This window comes from Pelophylax lessonae (genome assembly GCF_965119305.1).
Source record: "Pelophylax lessonae genome assembly, chromosome: 7".
NCBI lineage: Eukaryota > Metazoa > Chordata > Amphibia > Anura > Ranidae > Pelophylax > Pelophylax lessonae.
Genome location: NC_138774.1, coordinates 163,788,917 through 163,816,875, shown reverse-complemented (window position 1 = coordinate 163,816,875; position 27,959 = coordinate 163,788,917). Strand labels below are relative to the sequence as shown.

Sequence of the window (27,959 nt, the reverse complement as noted above, 5' to 3'; positions counted from 1 at the left end):
TGGGAGATCGGCAGGGCGCGCTACCTGGGAGATCGGCAGGGCGCGCTACCTGGGAGATCGTCAGGGCGCGCTATCTGGGAGATCGTCAGGGCGCGCTACCTGGGAGATCGTCAGGGCGCGCTACCTCGGAGATCGTCAGGGCGCGCTACCTGGGAGATCGTCAGGGCGCGCTACCTGGGAGATCGTCAGGGCGCGCTACCTGGGAGATCGTCAGGGCGCGCTACCTGGGAGATCGTCAGGGCGCGCTACCTGGGAGATCGTCAGGGCGCGCTACCTGGGAGATCGTCAGGGCGCGCTACCTGGGAGATCGTCAGGGCGCGCTACCTGGGAGATCGTCAGGGCGCGCTACCTGGGAGATGTGCAGGGTACATTTAATGGGGGAGGGGGGCAGGGCACATTACAGTACCAGTTTTCTTCTCATGCAGGCAATAGTGCTGGCCCCTCACCGACTCTTATCCAACCCACGTGACATACAGTACAAGCACCTGGGATGGGGAGGAGAGGCCGTCGGTGAACAGCACGCCTCGGCCAGCACTATTTCAGTCAGCTTCCCTGCGTAACTCTGCATGTCTAGGCAATGGGGATGTGATCTACTCATCAGCTACCTGCTATTGATGGTTAGATTGCGGCTGAACCCCTGAGGACCTGTCATGCAACCCCTAGGATTCCGCTAAACCCCCGGTTGAGAAACCTTGGTTTAGACCATCTACTGTAAAAGTATTTACCAGTATTTATTTATTTAAAGGGTTAGTTCACCTAAAACTAATATTTGAGTAATTGATAGATGCCCAAGGGGTAAACCAGTCTGCAGTTTCTTACCTTTCTCAAGGACTCAAAGTCATGAGATTTCTGCACTTGCCTTCCGTGATCTTCACACCTACTAAGGAGTTTTACCTCCCTATTAAATCATTTGTGTATTTTATGTTATTGAGTCTGTAACAGGAAGGATGAGAACACCTCTGTCATAGCAGAGAGAGTGATTCCAAGGCTTAGAGAGCAGAGCTGGTAACATTGGTGCTGAAGCCAGCAGGCACTTCAGCCCAGCAGGCTAAGCCTGGGTATACACTTAATCAATTTCGTCCTGGTTAGCAGGAACCACCTGAATTGCAGTATGTGTGTACTGCTCTCTGTTCTGATGACCGGTTTCTGCTGAAAAACTAGCATTTATTCAGCACATGCAGCCAATGGCCACCAGCGACTGTCAGAAAACTCAAACAATGACTGTAGCTCAATGGATGCAGCCGATTCTTTTATTCGTTATCTTTTGTTGAGCCGAGTGGTGCTGACAGGTATGGCAGGCTTAAAGTATGGGTGGACTGACACTCTACTAGAAATCTACTAATCTAGAGTGCATTTATAGTCTTTACTTAGTCATAAGTATGACGTGTGTTGATGTTTCAGAAGTTTGTTGCAAAGTTTGTCTTATACTCACACGGCTGCATTACATAATAGTACTTCTCTTGTTAAAGAATTTAGCGGTTATATGTTAGCCGTTCTATAGTTGACTGTCACACAGTAGAAGAATAAAAGCAGAATCTAGTCCTTCAGAAAAGATTATTCAGGTATGGGTGGGTACAGCAAGCTGACACACACTGAGTTTCTATCTCTGTGTTTTAAGGGGTGGGGTCTCCTTCCTATATTTGCAGTGTCTTTATAAGGGGAAAGCCTGCACTGGAAAGCATGACTACCTTCAGTAGGTAGTAGAGTAAATATGTTGGTTGTTGTGGGATTATCAGTCTGTGTTCTTTGATGTCCAGATATGTATAGATAAGTATGATTTGTTTCAGTTATTTGTATGAAACCATGCCTATTGTAGGAAACTATGTGTTTTCCAAAGTCTGCACTTCAAAATATAAAATATATGCAGTTAGGAACTAGGAAAATATTTCCTACATTTTTACTGCTCTTGCCACTGTATCCAGTTCTGCTTTTAATTAAGGTTGATACACAAGAAAAAAGCATGTGGAACAAACCAAAAAACTTCTCCCTTTTAAATTCTGGATAGACCGTTTTTAAACCTGAACTCCAAGGGTAGGAAAAATCTCCAGTGCAGTTGGGCTTTCCCCACACTCCAAATTTTCGTTTAGATCTAAGGGGCTGCAAAAGAACAGCTTTTTATACCAAATCCTCAGCTCCCACAGGCTACCTCCAAGGCTCTAAGACCGGTCCCTGCAGCCTCTCCTGCCCTATGGTCCTGTGATGCAGGGCTCAACCAATCTCAGGCACCATGTCTCCATGGCAACAAGAAATTGTGTCCTGGCGCCTGGGCTGCTCCCCAAATGGTTCCACACACCTCTCCCGCGCCCCCCACTATGTATCTCGGGCTACGCTTGCCCATCTGCAGGCCTGGGACCAGCATAGCAGGTGCTGCTGGGTAGAGGGGAGTTAGGTGCCCGCTCTTCTCACCTTCGTGTTGCTGACCTGGAAGTGGCATGTATGACTTTACCTCTGGGTCCCTGTTGACAGTTTCCCTGGCCATCAAGGCTGGAAAAAAATGTAATGCAGTGCATTGCATTAATTTCAGTGGAGCACAGGGGAGACATGCAGGGTCCTTTAGATCCTGCATGTCTCGTTAAAGAGAATCTGTCACCAAAAATCATCACATAGGGGGACTTTTTGTCCCCTATATGATGAAAAAAAAAAGTTAATTGAAATAAAAAATGGTACACTCAAGCACATATAAACCCCCCCCCCCCCGGCACAAAAAAATGGAGGCCACTTTCGCATAAAAACAAGTACAAACGTAAAAGCACGCATTCAGGCATCTATGCCTAAAAAACCTTGATTGCATTGCTGCTCACGCAAGAATGAGAGCAATAGTTCTAGCACAAGACCTTGTCTGTAACACTAAATCGATAACCTATAGGGGGCTTTTAAAGCGTCACCTATGAAAAGATAGGGTACAGAAGTTCATCACCATTTCACAGGCACGTGCAAATTAAGGGTTTGACTTGGGGTTCTATTTATTCAATGCAACCGCAGCTTTTATATTTTACAGAAAAATTGGGTAATTAATTGCGTTTTTGTGCACCCTAAAATTAATGTTAATGTGTATTTTACTGAAATTACCTTTGCGGTAATATTGTGTGACATAAATTAGAACTACCTCTTATTTTATTCTCTAGGGTGTCTGATTTCAGAAAAGATATAATGTTTTGGGGATTTTTACGCAATCTTTAGACTTAAAATGATTTTTTAAACATGGGCAAAAATGGCTCTGGCAGCGAAAGGGTGAATGGATACGTTTACCTTCGGGAAAAAAATTCAGTTGTGGAAAAAAAACGGACCTTTTTAGCTGGTTCCAAGATTTAAAGCAAATTAGACAAGCTCTGCTCTGATGTCATCAAGTCCAGTGCAAAGGCCATAGCCGTGTATTGGATGTGAGGAAACCAAGTTATAGTCCAATACTGGAGTGTAGGGGATATGAGGACATCACTGGCTGCTGTTTCTCTGACCCCCTAGACCTGAACTCTAGTTATTTAAGGTTTGTAACAAGACAATATAGTATGACATGATAACCGTCAACAGTAATATATTATACGTGTTAAAACAATGGGTTAAAAGACAGCATTAATTAGCATCAGCAAATCAAGTTCCCTCACAGTAACATACAATGCCTAAAGACTTAAGGCTTCCATGGCAAATATAACTTGCATTGTGGTGGGAGTCGTATAGGGAAGTATGACTGACATGTATACACCAAGAAGGTGTATAGACTGGTAGGTGCATAACTACTACTTTAAAAAAAAAAAAAAACACTAATTTCATTGGCTCTTTACCCTGATCAGGGATGGACTGTGTCAGAGTTACACTCTTCATCCCCGATCGCCGATCTGTGCGCCCCTCGGGGCACGCACAAGCTGCGTGCACGAGGGAAGTGGATGTGGCCGGCTGTGATTGGACACAGCCGGTCACATGGTAAAGAGCCATTTTTGTAATGGCTCTTTACACCGATCGGGGTTGGGCTGTGTCCCGACGGACACGCCGCATCCCCGATCGCCGCACTGCGCGCCCCCGGGGAGGGGGGGGGCAGGAGAGCAGCGGGAACGGACGGACATTATATGACGCCCGCCTGGATCGGCGGAGTGTTCCTGCCGGCGTCCTTTGTCTATGGCCTGGTAAGGAAGTAGTTAAAGTGGAAGTAAAAGCGAAACCTAACTAAATTTAAATTTTAAACCTACTCCCACAAACATTCTAATCTAGCTAGCCCTATAAAAAAAAGATCGATATACTTACCTTTTTTGCGACCACTCCAGTCCGGTCCCAAACTGAGCTGTTAACAGCGGCGTCAATTTGTAGGAGAGGCAGTCGACAACGGAAGCCCCACAGTAAGTCTAGGGGTGACTTCACTTCCCAGGCATTTCTCAGCCATTGTTGGCTTTCTTCTGCACTCAGAGGGCGCTGTTTGAGACTGGACCAGATCGGTCCGTGTAGTGATCTTTTTTTTACAGGGCTAGATAGATTAGGCTTAGAATGTGGGTGGGAGTAGGTTTAGAGTTAGTAAGGTTTTGTCTCTACTTCCACTTTCAGCAAAGGGAAACTTGTATGAAGATTCTATGGTCATGTGAAAAGTACATACAGCACACAAAAATTGACTTTCAAAAATTTCAAAATGGGACAGGACTCCGCAGTTTCTGGACAGTCAGATCCGGCTGAGCTGGGGAACGAAGGAGTCCCTAATATGCTGACTTCGTTCTCCAGCACTTCGGCTGGGCAAAGACTATTGATCAATGTCTTGGAACTCCGAGCAATCAGATTGTGTCTGGAACATTGGACAGATAGTCTTCAGGCATGTCCAGTGCACATTCAATCTGACAATGCCACGGCTGTGGCTTATGTCAATCACCAGGGGGGGGCACAAGAAGTGTCCTGGAAGCTCTGGAGGTGGGCAGAATGGTTTGTTTCAAGCCCTCTCCACCGTACACATTCCCGGTGTGGAAAACTGGCAGGCGGATTACCTTAGTCGGCAGGCATTGGACCAAGGGGAGTGGTCCCTATATCCGGAGGTGTTTCATCAGTTGTGTCTCCGGTGGGGCATCCCTGAGGTGGATCTGTTGGCTTCTCGGCTCAACAGAAAGGTGCGGAGGTTCATGGCTCAGTCACGGGATCCTCTGGCGGACGCCGCAGATGTGTAGGTGGCCCCATGGGGTCAGTATCGTCTGATTTACGCCTTCCCTCCTGTCAAGCGTCTACAAAGACTTCTACACAGGATTGAGGCAGAAGGGATTTTGGCCATCTTAGTGGCTCCGGGCTGGCCTCGCTACGTCATCTGGTGCGGCTGGCCGCCGATGTTCCTTGGAAGCTTCCTCTCAGGGAGGATCTGCTGTCTCAAGGACCAATCTACCATCCTGCTTTACAGTTGCTGGCTTTGACAGCTTGGCTGTTGAACGCCAGGTGCTGATGGATAGTGGTTTGTCTGCGTCGCTGATTCCAACATGGTTAAAAACTAGGAAATCTACTTCTAGGAAGATCTACCATCGTACGTGGAAGTTGTACATTGCGTGGTGTGAGTCCCATGGGGTTCATCCTTGCTCTTTCTCATTGGCTTGGATCTTGACCTTCCTTTAACAGGGGGTTGAGCAGTAACTGGCTTTGAGTACTATCAACGATCAGGTGTCGGCCTTCGCAGTCTTCTTTCAACAGTCCTTGGCCACATACTTCCTGGTGCATATGTTCTTCATCTAGTTAGGCACTTGACCCCTCCAGTGCGGTCTCCGTTGCATTGGGACCTCATTTTGGTGCTCCCAGTCCCCCAGAAGCCTCCTTTTGAGAATCTTCGGGAGATTCCCCTGCTTACGCTGTCCCAGAAGGTGGCCACCTTGGTGGCTATCCCCTATGCGCACAGGGTGTTGGAATCGGTGGCATTATCCTGTGGTTCACAGAGATAAGGTGGTTCTTCGTCCCTGTCCGTCTTTCCTTCCAATGGTTGTCTCTGGTTTTCATATGAATGAAGACATTGTGTTGCCTTCCCTGTGTCCCAGGCAAAAACATTCAAAGGAAATTGCCTTGCATGTCTTGGGTGTGGTCCGGGCAATTAGGGGGTACCTGGCAGCTAACGGAGTATTTTAGGAAGTCAGACTCACTCACTGTTTGTGCTCACAGATGGGCCTCAGAAAGGGTTGTCCGCTTCCTCTGCGACCATTTCCAGATGGATCAGACAGACAGTGATCCAGGCCCATTCCATCAGGCGTCAGGTTCCTCCTTTCCCTGTTAAGGCGCACTCTACTTGGGCATACAGTGCATCCTGGACCTTCTGTCATTAGGCGTCAGTGACGCAGGTTTGCAAGGCGGTCACCTGGTCGTCTGTGCACACTTTCACAAAGTTCTATAAAGTTGATGTGTTGGCATCTGCGTATGCTTCCTTTTGGCTGCAAGGTTTTGCAGGCTGCTGTTTAGAGGACCTGGTCCTCCTTGAGGGTGTATTGTTTTTTTTAGGTGAGCTCCAGTTGTTTTGGTTGAGCTCCTGTTTACTTAGTTGGCTATAGTTAGCCTTGGGAATTAATTTTTCATTGCTCCCACTCCTCATGTTTAACACTGCTTTGGGACGTCCCAATGGCTAAGAAGATCAGGAGCGGTGTCCGTCAATGAACGAAAGAGAAAATTCATTTCTCTTACGTCCTCCGACAGTCGCCGCCATCTTCATATTCGTCACAATGGGGTATTAGACTTTGCTCCGTAGGAGTAGCTAGGCAACAGAATATGTCAATATTAAAGCTTTTAACATATCCCCACCCCAGGGGGTGGTCCCCTCAGTCTATACCCTCCTGTTTCCTACTTCAGTTTCAATGTCTAGCTTGTCAGGAGTAGCTGGATGTCTCTATGCTGGGGCATTTTGTCTCAGCCTTTCTCTATTCTTTTTTGATTTTTGTTTGAGTTTTTTCTCTTTACTTTACTTAGCTGTTATTTTTGTCAGCATTAGTTAGTTCTTCTGATTAAGAGGATTCGTGCGGGCTGGGTCTCGGGCTGATCCCCCTGGTCGCAGGTTGTGGGTCAGTGGCTTCCCAGCCTGCCATCGAGCGTTCAGTCAGGTAACGCTCCTGACACAATGAACGACCCATCCCTGTTCGGTGCAGGGATGCTATGGTGAGGTGGCTACCTCACTGGACGCTGTGCGGTTTCTTAACCCCAGTTTTTTCTGCGTCCTGGATGCGACTCTCCCTGTCACATGTGCAGTGGCTTGTTCGCCTGTGCGGGTTCCCCACGCCATCTAGGAGGTAAGTGTATCTGTGTGGGGACCTGTCTGTTTGGGGGGGTGTCAGTCTGGGACTGTGTAACCCTGCCTGTGTTCACACTGTTAAGTTCCCTATCTCTCTGGCTGCATGCTGTGGGCTGCAAGGAGGGGGGGCTGTGCTGCACTATTTGTGTCAGACTGTGAATGTGTGAAAGGCTGTGTGCTGTGGGGCATGATTATATCGTGTTTGGGGCACATTACAGCGACCGCTACGGCGGTCCGCTATGTTTTACTATAATGTGGTGTGTTTTTTTCACTTCACTGAGGTGGAGGAGCTGCGTTTTCGGCGCCAAACGGCGCCATTTTGGCTGCGCTCGCTCCGGCCGCATGTTAACACTGCAGGCGGCCATTTTCTTGTAGCCTTCCATAGGCTTTGATGGAGCGCCCTGAGTCGCATCATTCCTTTTCCCTGGGCGCACCGATCGAGGCAGCAGCAACAGCAGTGGTCTATCCAGGTTTTTTATCCTCTCTATCCCTATATCCTTGCCTGAGTTGAGCTTTTATCCCTGTGGGGGTCTTCTTGTGCTAGTGTGTGAGTGCAGTGGGCTGCGCTCGCCGCGCTTGTTAAAGGGGCAGTTAACCCTTTATTCTCCAGCATATTGTTTGGGGGCAATGGATTCTCAGGGAAGCAAATCTCCTGCCACTTGGTGGGAGGCCAAGGGACTGCTGTTTTCCCCCCCAGGGGGGGATTTGGCTGAGGTTGGGGCTAACCTTGCTGCTCAGGTGAAAATGCTTATGGCTTCTCAGTCCACAAAACGGCCCAGAGTTTTCAATTTCCTCTGGTTCAGAGGGTGATGGTGCTGGGGCTACTATGGCTGGGGTCTCCTTATCGGGGTCTCGTTCCTCCCTGGATCTTGTGGGGTCCGAGGTGGAGGCTGAGGTTAAAGGGGTTGATAATTCTCCCCCTGGCTCGTCTGAAGAGCTTGCACTCATGGATGACTTGGTTGCTTCTTTTAAACATTCTCTGCGTTTGCAGGATGAACCATGTCCTCCTGCTGCCCTGGCAGCTTGGGGGACACAGAAAAGACGCCAGACATCGCAGGTCTTTCCCTGCACTGATGTTTTCAGCGCGCTGTTGGGAACAATGGCGCACTATACGCAAGCCTTTTGCTGTGCCAAGTAGGTTCAGCTGCGTTATCCTTTCACGCCCGCTTCTGATGAGCGGTGGTGTGTACCGCCTCCGGTGGATCACGCGGTAGCGGTTTCGAATAAGTCCACTGCGATTCCTGCAGAAGATACCCCGGTGTTCCGGGATGCCACGGACGGGAGGCTGGAGTCTCTTGCCCGTCATGCTTATTCTATTATGGGTTCTATGCGAAAAGCTCTATTTGCTTCTCTTCTGGCAGCCCAGGCTGTCGCGAGTTGGACGCAGGTGCTTAGACGCGTCCTGGTGGCTGATTCGGCCTCACCGGCGACATTGGATATGGTGGATCAAATCCATCAGGGTGTCCTGTATTTGTGTGATGCGGTCTTGGAAGTGTGGCGGTATTGTCTCGCCGCCTGGTTTGGTTGCAGTGTTGGTCTGTGGCCCACTCTTCACGCAAGACCTTAGCCAATCTGCCCTATGATGGATCTCGCCTTTTTGGAGAATCCTTGGATACACTGTTAAAGGGGATCACGGGTGGTAAGAGCACACTCTTGCCCCAATCCCACAAGGCTAAGGTTGCTCATGGTAAGAAGCATGTTTCTTTTAGGCCCTCTCAGGGGTCCTTTCGTGCCTTTCGGTCGCACTATAAGGGCAAGCCGTTAAAAGGTCAAGGCTCCCAAAAGAAGCCGTGGTCAGGTAAACAGAAGTCCAGCCAGTCCAGACCCGCTGCCCATAACAATGCGCCCTGCAGGGGCGCCCTCACCCAGTTCTGGGGTGGGGGGACGCTTGCTCGGTTTTTCTTCAACCCTGGTTGGCCCGTGTTGGGGACAGGTGGGTTCAGGAAATCGTTCGTTCTGGCTACAAGATCGAGTTTTCTCTCTCGGCCGGAGAGCAGATTTTTTCCCTCAGGCGGTTCCGGTGCCTCATCGGGACAGATTTTGGGGGTTCTCTTCCAATCTGTTCACTGTGCCCAGGAAGGAGGGCAGGGTACGTCCAATTCTGGACTTACAGACTCTGAACCGCTTTGTGCGGGTTCGCAAGTTCCGCATGGAATCCCTGCGGTTGGTGGTGGCTGCCCTGGTTCCGGGGGAATTCATGGCTTCCATCGACTTGAAGGATGCGTGCCTTCACATCCCGTTTTTCGAGGGTCACCAGAGGTACCTTCGATTCGCCATTGCGGAGGATCTCTGCCTATTCGTGGCGTTACCTTTTGGTCTCGCTTCGGCTCCACGGTTTTTCGCCAAGGTGCTTGCACCGGTTTCTGGTTTTGTTGAGAGCCCAGGGCATCTCTGTCCTGGGGTATCTGGAAGATTTTCTGGTTCGGTCTGCGACCAGCCAGGGTCTGGAGGAGGACCTGTCCATCACGATGCTGACTCTACAGGAGTTTGGTTGGACGATAAATTTTCCAAAGTCGACGCTGTGTCCGTCGATTCGTCTTCCCTACCTGGGAATGATTCTGGACTCGGTCCAGGGGAAGATCTTCCTACCGGACGACGAACTCAGGACTCTTCAGGAAGACGTCAGGTCCCTCAGGGACGTTCCGTGCTCGTCACTCCGGACGCGCATGAGATGTCTGGGATTGATGGTCTCGGCTTTCGAGGCGATTCCCTTCGCCCAGTTTCACAAGCGGGGTCTCCAAGCGGAGATCCTGTCCAGGTGGGACGGGCGACCGCAATCTCTGGTTCTCCAGATTTCGTTGGGCCATCGCACCAGAAGGGATCTTCTGTGGTGGCTCCAGTCCCCGGCGGTGTCGGGGGGCAAGTCTTTTCGTCCTCTCTCATGGACGGTGGTCACCACGGATGCCAGCCTGTCGGGCTGGGGTGGTGTTCTGGGCGTTCTGTCCGCCCTGGGAACTTGGTCGGGGGAGGTCTCCTCCCTTCCGATCAACATTCTGGAATTGCGTGCGATGAATCTCTGCCTTCAACGTTGGCCGGACGGGCTGCAGGGCTGTCCGGTTCGGGTGCAGACGGACAATGCCACGGCGGTGGCTTACGTCAATCGCCAAGGGGGCACCAAGAGAGCCCGAGCGGCTCGGGAAGTGGCCGACATTCTGTCTTGGGCCGAGACACACGTCCCGGCGATATCGGCGGTTCACGTTCCGGGGGTGGAGAACTGGCAGGCGGATTATCTGAAGCCGCCAGTCCCTGGACCAGGGGGAATGGTCCTTCCACCCGGATGTCTTCTAGATGTGGTGCGCGAAGCGGGGTCTTCCGGAGGTGGACCTGTTCGCGTCTCGTCTGAACAGCAAGGTGAAAAGATACGTGGCAAGGCCGCGCGATCCTCGAGCAGACGCGTCAGATGCGTTGGTAGCTCCGTGGCATCAGTACCGACTGATGTATGCGTTTTCACCGTTTCAATAGCTGTCCAGGTTCCTTCGCGGGTTGAACTCGGAACCAGAACACAGTGATTCTTGTGGCACCGGACTGGCCTCACCGGTCCTGGTGCGCAGACCTCGTGCATTTGGCGGTCGACGCCCCGTGGCGTCTGCCTCTTCGAGAAGATCTCCGGTCTCAAGGGCTGATATTCCATCCTTGTTTACAGTCGCTGGCTTTGACGGCCTGGCTGTTGAAACCGAGGTCCTGAGGGATAGGGGTCTCTCCCCTGAGGTCATTCACACTTTGATCGACGCGAGGAAATTTTCCTCGGGGAAGGTCTATTACCGTACTTGGGAGGCCTATTTTGCCTGGTGTGAGTCCAGGGGGTTTTCACCTCGCCCGTACTCGGTGTCTAGGGTGTTGTCCTTCCTTCGAAAGGGTGTTGCCAGCGTTTGGCGCTGGCTACGATCAATGGTCGGGTGTCTGCGATGGCCGTTCTCTTTCAACGTCCTATGGCATCTAACTCCTTGGTTGGCACTTTTGTTCAGGGGCATCTGGTCCCTCCTAGGAGGGTGCCTCTGCCTCCTTGGGACTGGAATCTTGTTCTGTCCGTGTTACAGCATGGTCCTTTTGAACGGATCAGGTAGATCTCGTTGTCTATGTTGTCCAAGAAGGTCACCTTTTTTGGTGGCGATCACTTCGGCTCGCAGAGTGTCGGAGCTGGCAGCTTGTCCTGCAAATGTCCGTACCTGGTCACTCACTTGGTTCAGGTGGTCTTGCGACCTAACCCTTCTTTTTTTCCGAAGAGGGTTTCGGAATTTCACCTCAATGAGGACATTGTCTTGCCTTCGCCTTGCGCGAAGTCTAAACATCCGATGGAGGTGGAGTTGCTCTCCTTGGATGTTGTTCGGGCGATTAGGATTTACCTAAAATCGTCTGAATCTTTTCGCAAGTCGGATTCTTGTTTGTCCTTCCGGGGGTCCTCGGAAGGGCGTAGCGGCGTCGGCTTCTGCCGTCGCCAATTGGTTCAGACAGGCCATTGAACAGGCCTATGCTTTGCAGGGAAAAGTTTCCCCTATGCCTGTGAAGGCGCACTTTACCAGATCTCTGAGTACGTCTTGGGCCTGTCGTCATGGGGCTTCTGTGGCCCGGGTGTGTAAGGCGGCGACTTGGTCGACCGTGCACACCTTCACTCTGTTCTACGGAGTGGATGTTCAAGCATCGGCAGATGCTTCCTTTGGCCGCAAGGTTCTTAGTGCGGCGGTTCCTTAGGGTCCCTTGTTTTGGACCTTTGGGCTGTTTGGGATTTCTTTTTATCCCTGGGTTATTTGTTTTTTTCCTGGGTTATTGCTCCCATTGAGCAAGTTTTTTCTCATGTTGCCCAGCTGGTTTCCTTCCTTTGGTAAGGTTACTTTCTTTGATGTGAAGACTGCGTTGCCTTTAGGCGCGGCTGCGTTTCCCACCCCTCATGTTTGCACTGCTTTGGGACGTCCCCATTGTGACGAATATGAAGATGGCGGCGACTGTCGGAGGACGTAAGAGAAAACTGAATTTTTGTAAAATCTTACCTGTAAAATTCCTTTCTCTGAGTCCTCCGACAGTCGCCGCCCCCGCCCCTCTTTTGGGGTTTAGGTACTCTTATTACTGCTATCGTACTGCTATTCCACTGAAACTGAAGTAGGAAACAGGAAGCAGGAGGGTATAGACTGAGGGGACCACCCCCTGGGGTGGGGATATGTTAAAAGCTTTAATATTGACATATTCTGTTGCCTAGCTACTCCTACGGAGCAAAGTCTAATACCCCATTGTGACGTATATGAAGATGGCGGCGACTGTCGGAGGACTCAGAGAAAGGAATTTTACAGGTAAGATTTTACAAAAATTCAGTTTTCTCTGATGTTCATTGATGGACACCGCACCCACCCCTCTGTAGAATTGTAATTCTTCTGACACTGCTTGTAACAAAATTGAGTACCTATAGCAGAGAGAGGGAGTATACCCACTAGGACTGCCCATAGGCATAGCCAGACTTTTTGCCTAGTGTTTTACTCCTTTAGGGGGCAGTATAACCCAAAGGTTAAGAAGATCAGGAGTTGTGTCTGTCAATTAACATCAGAGAAATGGATTTTACGGTAGGTCAAAAAATCACATTTTTGTCGAGCTGAGCAACAAAATGCTTCAGCTCCAAAAATTGAAGCCTGCGGGCAGGATGAAGGGTTTGGTCTGTGGTTAAAGCAGCGAGAGATGATCAGACAGTTTGTTTTTTAGCTAAATTTGCTGGGCTGGCCAGTTCTGGACTAATCCCTTGCTTGACTCCTAGGCACCCACAACCTCCAATGGCCTTAGAGATCTTTTTTGATTCTGGCATAATGACACCACACTCAGTATTAAGGAAAACACCAGACCCTAAATTTCAGAGGTTTAAGTAGTACAGATTCTACTGGCATACTCTTTAGGTTAGGTTCACACCTGTGCGTTTTTAGTATATTTTCAGAAGCATAGGAATGCACAACAATCAATTCAATATAGTTTCCTATGTGTCCTGTTCACATCTATGAGGTTTCCTGCAGTGCTTTTTTGGGTGCAGAGACTTTTTTCATGCAGTAAGGTCCATTTTTTTGTGTCCATGAAGTTCAATGGAAGCGCACCAAAAATGCATGACGAATGCATGTACATGCGTTTTGGTAGGGTTTTGTGTTTAACAACCAGTCTCCTTTTCCTAAAAAACAAATAAATAACAAAATCGGGCAAAAAAACACACTGCAAAAAAAAATGCCTTTAAAGCACATGCGCAGGTATAAACCTAGCCTAAAGAGATTCTTCATTCCTGCATTTGAAGTGGTGTTACTACCTAGTGATGTACCTAAATTTAACACATGACATCTCTACATCTTTGTAGGTTTAACATTTTCAATGAATGCAACATGTTAAAGTTGGCCATACATTATACAACTTCCTTTAGATTTACCTTCAAATATGTAGTGCAGGGGACTGCCTGATTGCATACAAATTGAAAGTGTTTAGGTTTGACATCCTATTATATGGTTTTGGTAAGGGCCGGTTCACACTACTGCGGGTGCGCTGATCGCATGTAATATTGGAGCGCACTGCTCCTTCATTACATGCGATCTCCTGTGCGGATGCGAATTCAGCCATACACTTTGTGTGCCGGTTCACACTACAGCAGGTGCGCTGATCGCATGTAATATCGGAGCGCACTGCTCCTTCATTACATGCGAACTCCTGTGCGGATGCAAATTCAGCCATACACTTTGTATAGCTGAAATTCGCACTGCACCCGCACAAAAGACGCACAGGACCCTTTTTTTCAGCCGCATCAGGATCGGATCGCACAGTGGTTCACACTTGTGCGATCCGATCCTGTGCGAACTGTCAGATCGCACTGCGATATGCGATCAAACTGGGGGTGTCGTTAACATTTAATTGACACCCCCTGTGTATCGCATATGGCAGTGTGAACTGCCTCTTGTGCGGATGCGATGCGGGAACAGGCTGCGAATTTGCAGCCTTCCCGCATCGCACAAGTGTGAACCGGCCCTAAATCTAAAGTAAAATGATACAACCTATGGCTAGCCCTAATCTATGTAATTTGTTCAAGAGTATAACCTTTATCTGTGGGTACGGTTTACAATGATATGATGTTTACCTGTCCAAATCTGTTAAAGTCAACAGTTGTGGCATACTTAATTTTTCACATGACAGTATGTATCAAAGTTATCCTGTTACTGTGTGAGGAGGGAAGATGTTTTCCCTTTGCCCGCATAGCCTAATGTTGGCAGAACTGGAATATGTTTCAACATGACCAATTCCTAATGTCAAATGTCCATGTTGGGGGGGGGGGGGGGTACACAAAACCCAGAAAAAATGTTAATCTCAACATTTGTATTGTTTGTTATTGTCTTGTGAACTGTCCTGCATACTTTTCCCATCCCAATACAAGGTGGTGATGGCACTGTACGCAATTTTATTGTTTTGATTTTTTTTTTTTTTTCTTCTTTTAGCAAAGTGTTGACATACCACTCCCTGAAGGTAAGCCAGATTTGTTTATTATTATTTAATAGAATATGAATTGTACAATTCACTTCTTTAGGATCAAAATATTAATAGACAATTATAGTTTTAGATAGAGCCAGCTATAATTCTTATATTAGCTCACAGTACAGTCAGCATTTATGGTATGAGCTGTATGTTGTATTAATTTGTGTCTAATTTTATCTATACTTTATCAATCACTGTTTTCTATAACACATACACATTATAACCGATTCATAAGGAGTCAAAAGGAAGATGTATTAGGATATAGTAGATAAACAAAAAGAGAAGTGAGCTGCACTCAGGATATACAAATCTTTGACCTGTAGAAGGTCAGCATCATGCTTACTTTTAGAAATTGTTTTAGTAGAGCTATATTGCTTTTTGAAAAGCCAGGAAAATGTATTCTTGACAAGGGGCTTTCTGTTCAATGCTGCATTAAAGTGTATGTCAAGTGAAACCTTTCCTCCCTTCTTTTTATGCTATCTGGCGCCACTCTTCCATAAAGGCCAGATTTGTGCAGTATACGACTGATTGTTGTCCTATGGACAGAGTCTCCCACCTCAGCTGTAGATCTCTGCAGTTCATCCAGAGTGATCATGGGCCTCTTGGCTGCAAATCTGATCAGTCTTCTCCTTGTATGAGCTGAAAGTTTAGAGGGGCGGCCAGGTCTTCGTAGATTTGCAGTGGTCTGATACTCCTTCCATTTCAATATTATCGCTTGCACAGTGCTCCTTGTGATGTTTAAATCTTGGGATTTTTTTTGTATCCAAATCCGGCTTTAAACTTCTCCACAACAGTATCTCGGATCTGCCTGGTGTGTTCCTTGTTCTTCATGATGCTCTCTGCGCTTTAAACGGACCTCTGAGACTATCACAGTGCAGGTGCATTTATACGGAGACTTGATTACACACAGGTGGATTCTATTTATCATTTAGGTCAACATTGGATCATTCAGAGATCCTCACTGAACTTCTGGAGAGAGTTTGCTGCACTGAAAGTAAAGGGGCTGAATAATTTTGCACGCCCAATTTTTCAGTTATTTATTTGTTAACAAAGTTTGAAATATCCAATAAATTTCGTTCCACTTCATGATGGTGTCCCACTTGTTGTTGATTCTTCAAAAAAATTACAGTTTTATATCTTTATGTTTGAAGCCTGAAATGTGGCAAAAGGTCACAAAGTTCAAGGGGGCCGAATACTTTCGCAAGGCACTGTATTTGCTATTCATCTCAGGGGCCTGTTTTTTTCTAAAAAAAGTATCATTCCCTAATGATCACTTTATTTGAATGCCTGAAGCAGACCTTTCTAATTCTGCATTTTATCCTGTTTTCTGCCTTGCATGCACTCCTTCCTCTCTCCCTGTATGCATATTTTTCTTGTACTGTTTGTACCATATTTATTTTACTATATTAAAAAGCTAAACTGTAGGCAAACTGCTAATATTAACCGTATTTCTATCTAGCCACTTCTATGATTTATACACACCTGCCAGACAGAACAGCCTGGATGATGTGTGCTACTTCCCTATTACTGATTGTACAAGGAAGGAGCAGCAACCCTTTTTTTTTAATCATCCGCTCATCTCTCTTGTCCTGTCAGCACATGTGCATGCAGCAGAGCCCCATTGGCTCCCAGGGGTTGCCAGAGGCTGACATACATTTTTGGGGCATGTTTATGTTGCATGCAAAAATATTTCCAATTTTACAGGAATATATAATTTCCTTATATATTATAGTGTGCTTTTTATATCTGCCTATAGTTCCGTTTTTAATTGTACAAACAGTTACAGAAAAAGCATTCTGTTTTTGGCTGAAATTAAACAAACATAACCAATGTTAGAAAATCCAAACAGTAGAAAGATGGGCTTCTGAGCTATCCTGCATTAATACAGAATCAATTCTCTGTGGCTGTGAGTGTTGCATGGCTTTTTCTCATCTGTGGGTCTGTCAATTAACACAAATGCATCTTTCCCTAGACAGTGAATTAATGAAGAACCCTTTGGTGGTTAATGCCCAGCAAATGGGATTTCATCTTGAAGAAATTAAGAAACTCATGCTAAAGAAAATAAAAAACACAGGAACAAATTACACATTAATGGAGGTTTTGGTATCTGATTTATTAAATTCTCAGACTGAAAATGGGAGTGTGACGCCCAGAGACATTGGTAAGGGGAAAGGGATTTCATGAAATTGATCTTCTGGGTACTATATGGGATCTTTTCTTTGTATTCGCATAATTGCACTGTTACAAAACTGCGTTAACTGTACCAAAAGAATGGGAATCCCAAAATCTTTGAAAATACATGTATAGTATCTCACAAAAGTGAGTACACCCCTCACATTTTTGTAAATATTTTATTATATCTTTTCATGTGACAACACTGTAGAAATGACACTTTGCTACAATGTAAAGTAGTGAGTGTACAAGCCCCCGTTCACACTGGGGCGACCTGGTTGCCTGACAGGTCGCCGTAGGTCGCCTGGCATAGAGAAGCTATGGACCCGTTCTAATAGGAGCGACACAAGTGGCTCCGACTTAGAAAAAGGGTCTGGAGCTTCTTTGGGGCGACCCGGAGCGACCTGCATAGACTTCAATGTTATGAAGTCCGTGCCGGCCGCTCCGAGGTCGCGGTGCGAGCAGTGCGCCGCGACCTGTGAGGTCGCCCCAGGAAGTCGGATCTCCCCAGTGTGAACGGGGCCTAACAGTGTAAATTTACTGTCCCTTCCAAAATAACTCAACACACAGTCATTACTGTCTAAACCACTGGCAATGTGAGGGGTGTACTCACTTTTGTGAGATACTGTATATGCAGGGGTTTCAGGAGCATTTCAGAACTGAAGAGTTTTGTGATTTATTTATGCATTTGTCATTGTAACTGAATAAAAAACAATAGTGTATTTTTAGCAAACACATGGCTGCTGTTAACTACTTTAGTGGCCTAAAGTGATTTTTTGATGTGCACATTTTTACATGCTTGCTGTTTAATAATTTTGTTATTAAAGTAGGGTTTTGTAGGTTAACAACTAGATGGAGTTTTTAGAGGTTTAGTGCTATCAATAGGCTCCCTTACTGTTGAGATGAGATATCCACTACACATGAAGCATATTTTCATTGTGTCGACCGCTTCATAAACTTGCATTGTGAGAAAGAGTAGTAAAGTGCAGCCATTATGTAGCCCTGCAAAGCTGAATGTGTATATATTAAACCTTTATGGGTGCCCACTTGAAAATATAAATTTACATATTATACATAGAATTTTTTAAAAAATATCTACAAATACTGGTAGGATTATTTACTGTTTAGCTACTGTTTAATGTGCATATCTAAAATCTAACAGAAAAGTCTGTGCATGTGAAGGCAAAAAAAAAAAAAAAATACACATTTTCCCAGGCTTTATCTCTTTAAACACTGTGTTTATACCTGTTGATGTGCCAAAAAAGCACTCCGCTCCTAAACTACTGTGTGGACTGGCAGCTCTCTGTATTTTGTAGGCATAATACCTGGACCCCTCCACGATGAAGATGTAAGGATTGCCTGTTTTTGATTTTTGGGTGCTGGGCTCTGCTTGTAGCATGCTCCCCCTCCAGGCACTTTTTGTTTTGTGAGTTAGTTGCAGAGCACTTTACAGAGCACTTTACAGGTCCAGAACCCTGATACACCTGCTGGCATAATCCTGTCCCTTAGGAGTCCCTTGGAAGCATGCTCACTGGAAGGGCAAAGACTGTTTTGTATGTGACCTATTAAATAGGATGTATCCTATTTAATGCATCCTTATTTAAAGGCGACTGGTTGACAGGCTATTTTCCCCTCCCAAGCTTTTTCTGAGCAATATCCTATTTAGGAGGCATTTATTGAGAAGTAGGTGATTGCCATTGTGGACCTATTTCTTACCTAAACAAAACATTGTCCTTTCCTGTTGAGGTCATTCGAGTGTTTAAAGAGGTTGTAAACCCACTTCACCAACTTTTACCTATAGGTAAGTCTATATTAAGGCTCACCTATAGGTGCTATAAATATCTCCTAAACATGCACGTTTAGGAGATATTTACAGTGCATACTGCCGATGACGTCATCGGCGCATGCGCTCTGAAGGAACGGCCACCCGTGCCGTTCCTTCAGAGCCCAGTGCCGTGAACGGCGGCTCCCGCGCGCACGCGTGGGAGTGATGTAATCGCGCCTTCGGCCAATCAGATGGCCGGAGGATGCAAACCAGGACGGCCGGACACGTCGGCCGTCCTGTCGCTGAGAGGGCGGCACGTCGGGGGCTTCGTTTTAAGGTAAGTACTTCATAATGAGCTGGTATGCGATGAATACTAGCTCATTATGCCTTTCTCTTTACAGGGCTTTTTTTTTTTCTCCTTTTTAAATGACTTTTAAAGGACCCAGTAGACAAGAGATTTGAACCATGTCCTAGGCCTTGTTCTTCCTGAGAGGTCCTGCTTTGCAACCTGTCAACCTTGGGGATGTGGACCAAGAATATGACTATTGCACCTGAGTTAATCCTACCTAACCCTTTGCTTTTCCAACAATTGTTGTTCACATTAATTTCCAGAATGAGTCTCCTGTCTGTGCATATTTGTAGGAGGAGGAGTAAAGAGTACTCTTTATTTTTCTTTTTTTCCCAGCAAAAGAAATTTGAGAATTGAGCAGGAAAAACCTCTTACCTCTGAAGCTAGAGTTTTTTTTATTTTTCCCAGACAGCCAAGGTCAAGGCTTGATTTAATTGCAAAAAGCCTTGACCCTCAAAACCTTCCAAACGTGCTGGGGGGGGGGGGGGGGGGGTTGGTCAGGGTCTGTTGGCCCTGACACCCACTTGTACCAAAGGTCTTTTTGGATGCCTGGGTAAAAGATGTGGAAACCTGAGGGTAAAAGCTATAACTTTAGTCTCTACCTCCGCTGAGCTTCATGTTATCAATCCTGCCAACCTTTCCTCAAAGACTAACAGACCCCCACAGTGCACTGTCACAACTCCTCTCTTAAGGGGCCATTGTTTATGAAAAGGAAAGGTTTCAAGGTTTCTACATAAACCTGTTCATGGTTTATTTCCAAAATGATAGGGGGCATATGGCTCATTCCAAATCTAAAGGCACTCCGAGCCCAACGCCTTGCTTCAATTGCAGAAATTCTGCATGGAATGCAGCTGGTGTCAGCCATTGCTTTCCTCTATCCCAGAGGCTTCCTGACATCTGTGGGCCTCAAGGATGCCTGCCTACTTGTATGTCACCATTTTTTCATCTTATCAATGCTACCAGTTTGTTGTGTTGTCCTTCCCTTTGATTTGTCCACTGCACCTCAAGTTGTCAGTAAGGTGCTAACCCCAGATGGTTAATGTCCAAAAGACTGTTCAGACACTACAAAGAAGGTTCAGTTGACTCTTGAACCTTCAGTAGTCAGCGCTGGAAGCAACTCCTTGCTTGGAGCCTCTAGAGCTCCTTCTAGATACTTATCAGTCCAGAGTTTTTTTTTTTTCCACAGGCCAAATCCCTAACTCTCTGCTTCTCGTATTCTGCAGTCCAGGGGCGATCCATCTCTGATTTTGCTTAAGAGTGCTGGGTTTAATTGTGGCCTTTTTAATGCAGTCCTATACACTTAATCCCACTCCAGACTATTGAAACTCTGCATTCTGGCTGCATAGGACAAAAGTTAATCTCTAGACCTACCAATGTGCTTGATACCCAGGTTTAGCAGGTTGTCTCTGGGCTGGGGGCTTCCTAATCCAGCGCTGGAGTCAGGGAAATTCTTCTTTCCACTGGTTTAGAAGATTCTTTTGACGGTACCAGCCTATCAGGAGTCCTGGACATGAAAAAATATTTCCCCAGTCCACATACTGGATCTTCAAGCAATGCTGTTGTCACTTCAATGCTGGAACTCTCCACTGCAATGTCATCTATTCCAGGTTTAGTCAGACACACACAGCTGTGGCATATATCAAAATCCTATCATATATCATCAGGGAGGAACGTGAAGTCTCTGATCCTGTCTTGGGTGGAATTTCATGTTCCAACTCTGTTCACCTTACATATCTCAGACAGAAATTGTTAGGGCTCATTCTACGGCATCTTGCCTTGAAGGAATGGTTTCTCCATCTGAAGATATTTCGGAGCCTTTCCCACAGGTATGGAGGTATGGAATGCCAGACAAGGACTTCCTGTTTTTCCAGATTCAGCAACAAACTAAGCAAGTTTGTCTCCAGGTCCAGGGATGATCAGGTTTTTACAGTGTATGACCTGGTGATTTATAGGAATCAGTTTAGCCTCTTCTGTGTCTTTCCTCTGCTCACACCTCTTCTTCACCTGCGCCACAGAAACAAGAAGGGTGTTCAAATGATACTAATTGCACTAAACTGGCCCAGGTAGATGTACTTGGACCTCACCTGGCTCCAGACAGACTTTCTGTGGGTTCTTCCAGATGTCCAACTGTTTTGTCCCAAGCACTAGTTTACCACCCTGACCTCGCGGTCGCTGGTTTTGAAGGGATAGCTGTTGAAGCCCAGGTCCTAAAGGATATGGGCATATCCGACCCTGTTGTTCCTATGCTCCTCAAAGCTAGGAAATTCACCTTTCACAAGGTCTACCATCGCACCTGGAAAGTGTACTTCTCATATTAGGAAGTGAGAAAATGTCATCCCAGGAAATACTCCAGGGGACACTTTCTCCAGTCTGACTGGATCAACATTTGGTCTTGAGTACTGTCAGTGGTCAGACATTGGCTCTAGCAGTTCTCTTTCAAAGACCGCTTGCCTTCATTCTTTGGTAAAGGCCTCTGTACAGGGCATAGCTCACCTAGTTACACCTTTGCCTCTATTGGTGACACTGTTGGATATCAACCTTGGGGTTCTATCCGCTCTTCAAAAACCACCTTTTGAATATATTATTAGCAGTATTCCATTAACATTTTCTTACAAGATTGCCTTCCTTATTCCTATTACCTCTGTGAGGGGAGCTTGAGTTGGCAGCCCTCTTTTTGTGGGGGAACACTTTCTTTTTCTACATAGATGTAGGGTTGTCTTGATGCCTAGGGTCTGAAAGCTTTTTCTGATTGGCTTAGGTGGACATGCGGGCAGATGATGTCACGATCTCTGAGTTAATCAGAGGAAGCTTTGCATTCATTAAAATAATAAAATGTTAAACCGAAAGCATGTAAACATCTTGAAAATCATAACATATAGTAAATTAGAACATATTTTCACTGAACAAACATTGTAGTCTCTTATTAATGATACGGGTTAAATGCTTTTGGTTGTAAGTGGTAACAAGTGGTTGTTACAAGGCAGAAGGTTTTTATTTTTTTTTTTTTTTACCTTACTTCACTCTATGCATTATGATCCCCCTGCAGACTCCTCTAAATACATATCTGAGCCCAATCCAACGATGTACATGAGAGCTGAGGCTCTCTCGCTCCTCATTGGTTCATCCATGGGCTCCCGCTGCTGTTAGGCAGAGCCTTTGACGACGGAGAAGGGTATGGGCTGAGCCCCGCTCTGTGTGTCTTATGAACACACAACAAGGCTCGGGAGTGGGCATACACTAGTGCCCCATAGAAAGCGGCTTGCTATGGGGGCACTCAGCGAGGGGGAGGAACCAGGAGTACCGGCAGGGGAACCGAGAAGAGGAGAATCGGACCTGCTCTGTGCAAAACCATTGCACAGAGCCGGCAAGTATAACATGTTTTTTCTAAAAATTAAAAAAAATTTAATATTACTTTAACACAAAGTGTTACATGACTGATATATATTTTTTAAAGACATGTTGTGCTTTATGTATCAAAATTGTCTAAGAATAAAAATATCTAATAACTAATGGATAGATGCTATCCCCTATTTTTGTCTTGTTATATTAGATTGCTTACTATTGGTGATTAAGACACTTTTTCCTTTTGCTGTCCTGACCTGACTTAACCACTTAAGCCCCGGAAGATTTTACCCCCATTCCGACCAGGGGGTATTTTGCGATTCGGCACTGCGTGAATTTAACGCACAATTGCGCGGTCGTGCGACGCTGTACCTAAACGAATTTGACGTCCTTTTTTTCCCACAAACAGAGCTTTCTTTTGGTGGTATTTGATCACCTGTGCGATTTTTTGATCACGCGCTATAAACAAAAAAAGAGCGTCAATTTTGCAAAAATAGCAATATTTTTCACATTTTTTTATATGAAATTCCCCCAAAAAAAATGTAAAAATCAAAATTTTTAAAAATTTTCGGCCAATTTATTTTATGCTACCTATGTTTGGTAAAAAAAATCGCAAAAAGCGTATTTTGATTGGTTTGCGCAAAAGTTATCGCGTTTACTAACAAAGGGAAAGATTTTTGTCATTTTTGTTGTTTTTTTTTTTAACGCGTAATGGCGGCGATCTGCGATTTTTTTTGCGGTACTGCGACATTGCGGCGGACAGATCGGACCCTTGACTGACATTTTTGACACTTTTGGGGTTACCAGTGACATTTCTACAGTAATCAGTGCTATATATATGCACTGTTACTGTAAAAATACACTGGTAGTGAAGGGGTTAACTTTATTTGGAAGGGAGGGGCTGTGTGTGTCCCTAGGGGCGTGGTTTCTACTGTGATTGGCTGTGGCTCTAGCTGTAAAGACACTGATCAACGGATCTACATACCAGATCCGTTTTATCAGTGTCTTTGCAGCGAAGAGAATGACAGGCAGTTTGTTTACACAAGCTGCCTGACATTCTCCCTCTCCCCCGCCGATCGCCGAGTGACCGGCGGACATCGGGTCCGCTGGTCACACGCGCGGGGGGGTCCGTGACCACGCGGGAGCGGGAGCGCGCCCCGGGGGGCGCGCGCTCGCTCCCTAGACCCTCACAAGCAAGCAACGTAGCCCTACGTTAGTTTGCCTGTGAGGGGCTGACCGCCGACGTAGATAGTCGTGCGGCGGTCGGCAAGTGGTTAAGACTCATAATGGGGTACTTAAAGGGTAACTCCACTTTTGTGGGGAGAAAAAAAAATAGCAAAAAAAAATAGCATAGCACATACAATTGTGACGCAAGTCATATTGTATTTGAATGTTAATAAAAATTACCTCTCCTTTTCAATCTGCAGCTCTGTACTTTTCCGTAAATGCAATACAATATGGCTACCTGGAGATGTTCTGTACACAGAATGTGTACAGAACGCTCCCCAGAAACATAATTTCCTGCTCATGTGATTGGCTCACTGATTTTCTCAGAAGTCTGCACTAAGATACAAGTCAGAGTTCTGGCATCCCCTGCAACAAAAATGTAATCTTTGGTGAGATACTCCCAATAGGAAATCACTTCTAAAAGGATGCAGACCCTGCAATTTTCCTCTTTAGAAAATTGCAGATGCAGCAGCTGAATGATAATTAAGAAACCACTCCCATTAGATTTACTTACCACATGGACACAGATAAACACACAGGGATTTCTTTAGAATAATTTAGCAGTCAGCTGCTGCACCTGCAGGTTTCTAGCCAGGAAAATGACAGGGTCTGCATCCCTTTAGACATGATTTTCTATTGGGAGTGTCTCACCAAAGATGACATTTTTGTTGCAAGGGATGCTTGAAATCTGATTTTTATCTTGGTGTAGACTTCTGAGGAAATCAGTGAGCCAATCACACGAGCAGGAATTGATACTGTATCTTGTAAGTGCAATCATTTATTTTATCTACTGCACTACAGTAGCACTTTTTGACTTTTGTCTTTTGAGAGTGGATCAAGTCTTCTGAGTGGACACAGGGTACAAGGCTTGAGGGAGAGCTACTTCCCTGGGCCTGATTAGACCACTTATAATTTAGCCGTCACTGAAATCTGGTAAGCAGATTTTGATACTCACTTTGGGTGTGAAATAGGAATATCTTGGTCACCCTTTATCTACATTATTCATCTCTCTTTCCATCGGTGGCGTTTTTCTTCCTATGGATCAATGATTTAGACTCCGTTGTCTATTTGTCCCATGGACATTTTTTTCCAGTTTTATTGGCTTATATGTATTTTTTATGCATATCTTATGAATTTAATTAGTTTATTCATTGTGTTTATTTTTAATTTAGCGCTGCACTATATTCAATGTACATAGATCACACAGAGAGGAATGTTTTTTTTTCTCAACAAAAGTGGAGTTGCTCTTTAACAGTGCATGGATTTAGAAACCGCCTGAGGTTGGTGATAGTGAAAAAAAGCATAGATAATGCTGACAAGATAAATAAAACTTTGTTTTCCACTTGGGTGATGTATTCTGTGTGTAACCTAACCACCATTTCTTTAAGTACGGATGTTTACTAAAGCAGTAGTAGGTAGGAAATAAACATGGGATGTGACGTATGGATAACATCTAAATTGAAATTAAGCTAATTTAAACACCTAGCTATAATACTTTTAGCTATATATATATATATATATATATATATATATATATATATATATATATATATATATATATATATATTTATTTATTTTTTTAAATTGATGAAGTCTACATAAAAAACAGTTGTAAATTTAGTCGTCATGGTTTCTATAATGAAATAAAAAAAAAATGTATATTTACATTTCCCCTCCTATTATTGCTTTAGTAAATTTCCTTGGGGTTTTGTGTTTATCGTTTGCTACTTTTAACACAATACCTGAAGAATGTTTAGTTAAACCATCTTACCTATTTTATTCTAAGTATTGCAATTTTTACATAGTTATGTTGGTCCAGTTTGAACTAATGTAAGTATGTAAATTTAATACCTGCGGGATTCCCGTGGAAACTAGAAATCACTGTAGTAGACACTGCTACTACAGTGATTTCCACTAGCTTCCGAGTGCCCTACTGCTTTGTAAAGACAAAGAGGTTGCTTGCTCAGCATTGGCCCTATTCAGGGAACACTTGCATTTTCTCAGTGAATGCAAATCTTTCTCTAATTGGATGAGGTAAAGAGGCAGGGCAGTAATGTCCCAACTTCCACCTCATCCATTTAGAAATTACTTTGCATTCAATGAAAAAATTGGCACCCGTATCAAGCAGATGACCTCCTGTGTTCAGTAAGCAGCAGAGCAGCCGCTCGGCACAGGACCCGGAAGCCAGTGGCAATCACTGTAGTAGGGAGTAGTGGTGCTTACTACAATGATTTCCAGCTTCCACTGGGATCCCACAAGTATGGCACATACATATTTACAATGGTCCAAGCTGAAATAATATAGTTATATAAAAATTGCTATACCTGGAATTCAGTTTTCAGTTCAGAATTAAGTTTTGCTCATTATCTCATCATCCATCCTTTTTTTCCATAATGTTGACCTTGGGTGTGCCTTTGCAATTCTAACTATCTGATCTATACCCATCAGGCACTAATCCAGAGTCCTTTAGGGCTTTTTTTTTTTACCTGAACACTGCTTCCAAATATCAATATCTACATTGAGGCATAAATGTTCCCTACCTACTCTTATCCTGTGATCTTAAGCTAGTTGTACACTAAACAAACCTAATCAATGGGTAGACCTGCTGGTATCATTCCACCCAATATCATTCAATTGGAAAATCGAAGGAGCTAAGTTGAAAATTGTTGACCGAACAGTACCTGCATGCAGTCAGATGGAGGTATTCAGGCGTCATTCACTGTCAGAACACAGTAGCTACATCAGGAGATTCATCCATCTATGCTGCAGACTGAGCAAAATAAATCTATGGGTTTATGGGGAGCTTTGGTCTTGGCTTCTTTTCTGTTCTACATTCCCCCCACCCCCTCTTTGGGGAGCTTTTTCTTTTCCTTTAATAGGTTCCCCTTAAAGTGACCCTGTAGCTGAGCTTAACATTAGAAAGCAGGACCTACAAAATAAGAGGGTTGATACTTTCCTGGCTCACCATCTGTTTCTCCAATTTTTATTGTGCTCAAAAACCATGGTTTGCTGTAAGAATCTATACAACTCTTCCAGGAGTGTTGGATGCTTGCATCTCCTGTAGTGGTTTCTTCTGCTGAACCCTAAATCACTACTGTGCCGTTCAGTGACATAGGTGTTGGGATGAACCACAGGGCACAGCCCAGTTCCAGGCAACCAACGTTAGTTCTGAAGAGGCCATTGCATTGGAAAAGAGCAAAAATTGGAGGAACATGAGTGGACAATTAAGTAAAAGGTGTTTCAAACCTTTTAACCCAGCAAAAGCATTTCTTTAACATTATGTTGATATTTGAGGTTTCTCTATCCAGCAGGGTTCCAATGCTTGTGACCATATGGTTTCTTTAACTGGTGTACTTAATCTGTTGACAAGTGTTTCAATGGTAGAACCGACAGAACTCCATGTTAGTATTTCGTTAAAGGTTGTTTAACCTGAAACTCATCACAAAACCAAAAAGTGCTTTGTCAGCTGTAAAGAACTGTTCGTCAAAGATGGCTCGCATCTCTCTCAATTGGTGGTTGAGATGGAAATAAGAGAAATGAGCAGCTTGGTTATGAAATGCTTATAAAGTACAACTAACAAAGCTGTCTAGTGAGACTAGGCTGCTAATATATTGAAACACATGTTTAGGGCTGTGCTAACAGTGGTTTTTGTTGTTACAGTAATAATTACAGTATATATAGTGTCTGTCACCTAAATTGTTTGTCCTTCTATAGTATATTAGTCTGATATTTAATTCTCCCTATTCAGTAATATTGGTATTTTTCTACTTTACAGAGAACAGCATTGAAGAAAAGCTCAGGAAGCTAGAGGAGGAAAAAATCTGCAAAGTGTGTATGGACAAGCCTGTGTCTATGGTGTTCATTCCCTGTGGCCACCTTGTTGTGTGCTCAGACTGTGCTGAAGTTCTTGATAAATGTCCCATTTGTTGTACTATAATACAAAGGCGGCAGAAGATTTTTATGGCTTAAAAAAGTGTGATTGTTGTATTCATAAGTTAATTCTTTTAAAATGCCTTGTTTTACTGAGATTATGTCAGCACTGGTCAAGCATCCAGCGCGTACATGCTAATGCTGTAGAAATACGGAAATGTAATATTAAATCCACTAATGTAACTGATCAGTATCAGTTGTCCTACTAATTTTAGTCATATATCTTCTAATTCTGTTAGAACAATGTTTTCTTGTATCAAATTGTTTGATGGAATTCTCATGGGGCATTTATGTGTGCAAAATGTTGTATTCAGCTGCCATCTTCTTACCACACTTGAATTTGTTTGTAGGTGATTAAACACCCTTTGTGTTTGGCTGAGTTGGCCATTGATACTTTTTTGTCACTTTGCAGTTAAAGTACATCTACAGGCTCCTGTATGACAGTCTTATAAGTCACACATCCATCCTGTGATTCTTTACTT

General features: G+C 45.0%; 1 protein-coding gene across 3 annotated transcripts in view; it reads left to right on the top strand.

The window, feature by feature from the left end:
• Positions 1-27,667, top strand: part of XIAP (X-linked inhibitor of apoptosis) — a 77,427-nt gene extending 49,760 nt beyond the window's left edge. For 2 of the 3 annotated variants that reach the window (XM_082262552.1, XM_082262553.1), the window contains exons 5-7: positions 14,656-14,683; positions 16,665-16,853; positions 27,323-27,667. In XM_082262552.1, the coding sequence (XP_082118678.1) occupies positions 14,656-14,683; positions 16,665-16,853; positions 27,323-27,516 (411 nt within the window). In that variant the 3' untranslated portion in view covers positions 27,517-27,667. The remainder of the gene's footprint in view (positions 1-14,655; positions 14,684-16,664; positions 16,854-27,322) is intronic. The other variant, XM_082262554.1, reaches the window with a different exon arrangement.
• The last annotated feature ends 292 nt before the right edge of the window (positions 27,668-27,959 follow it).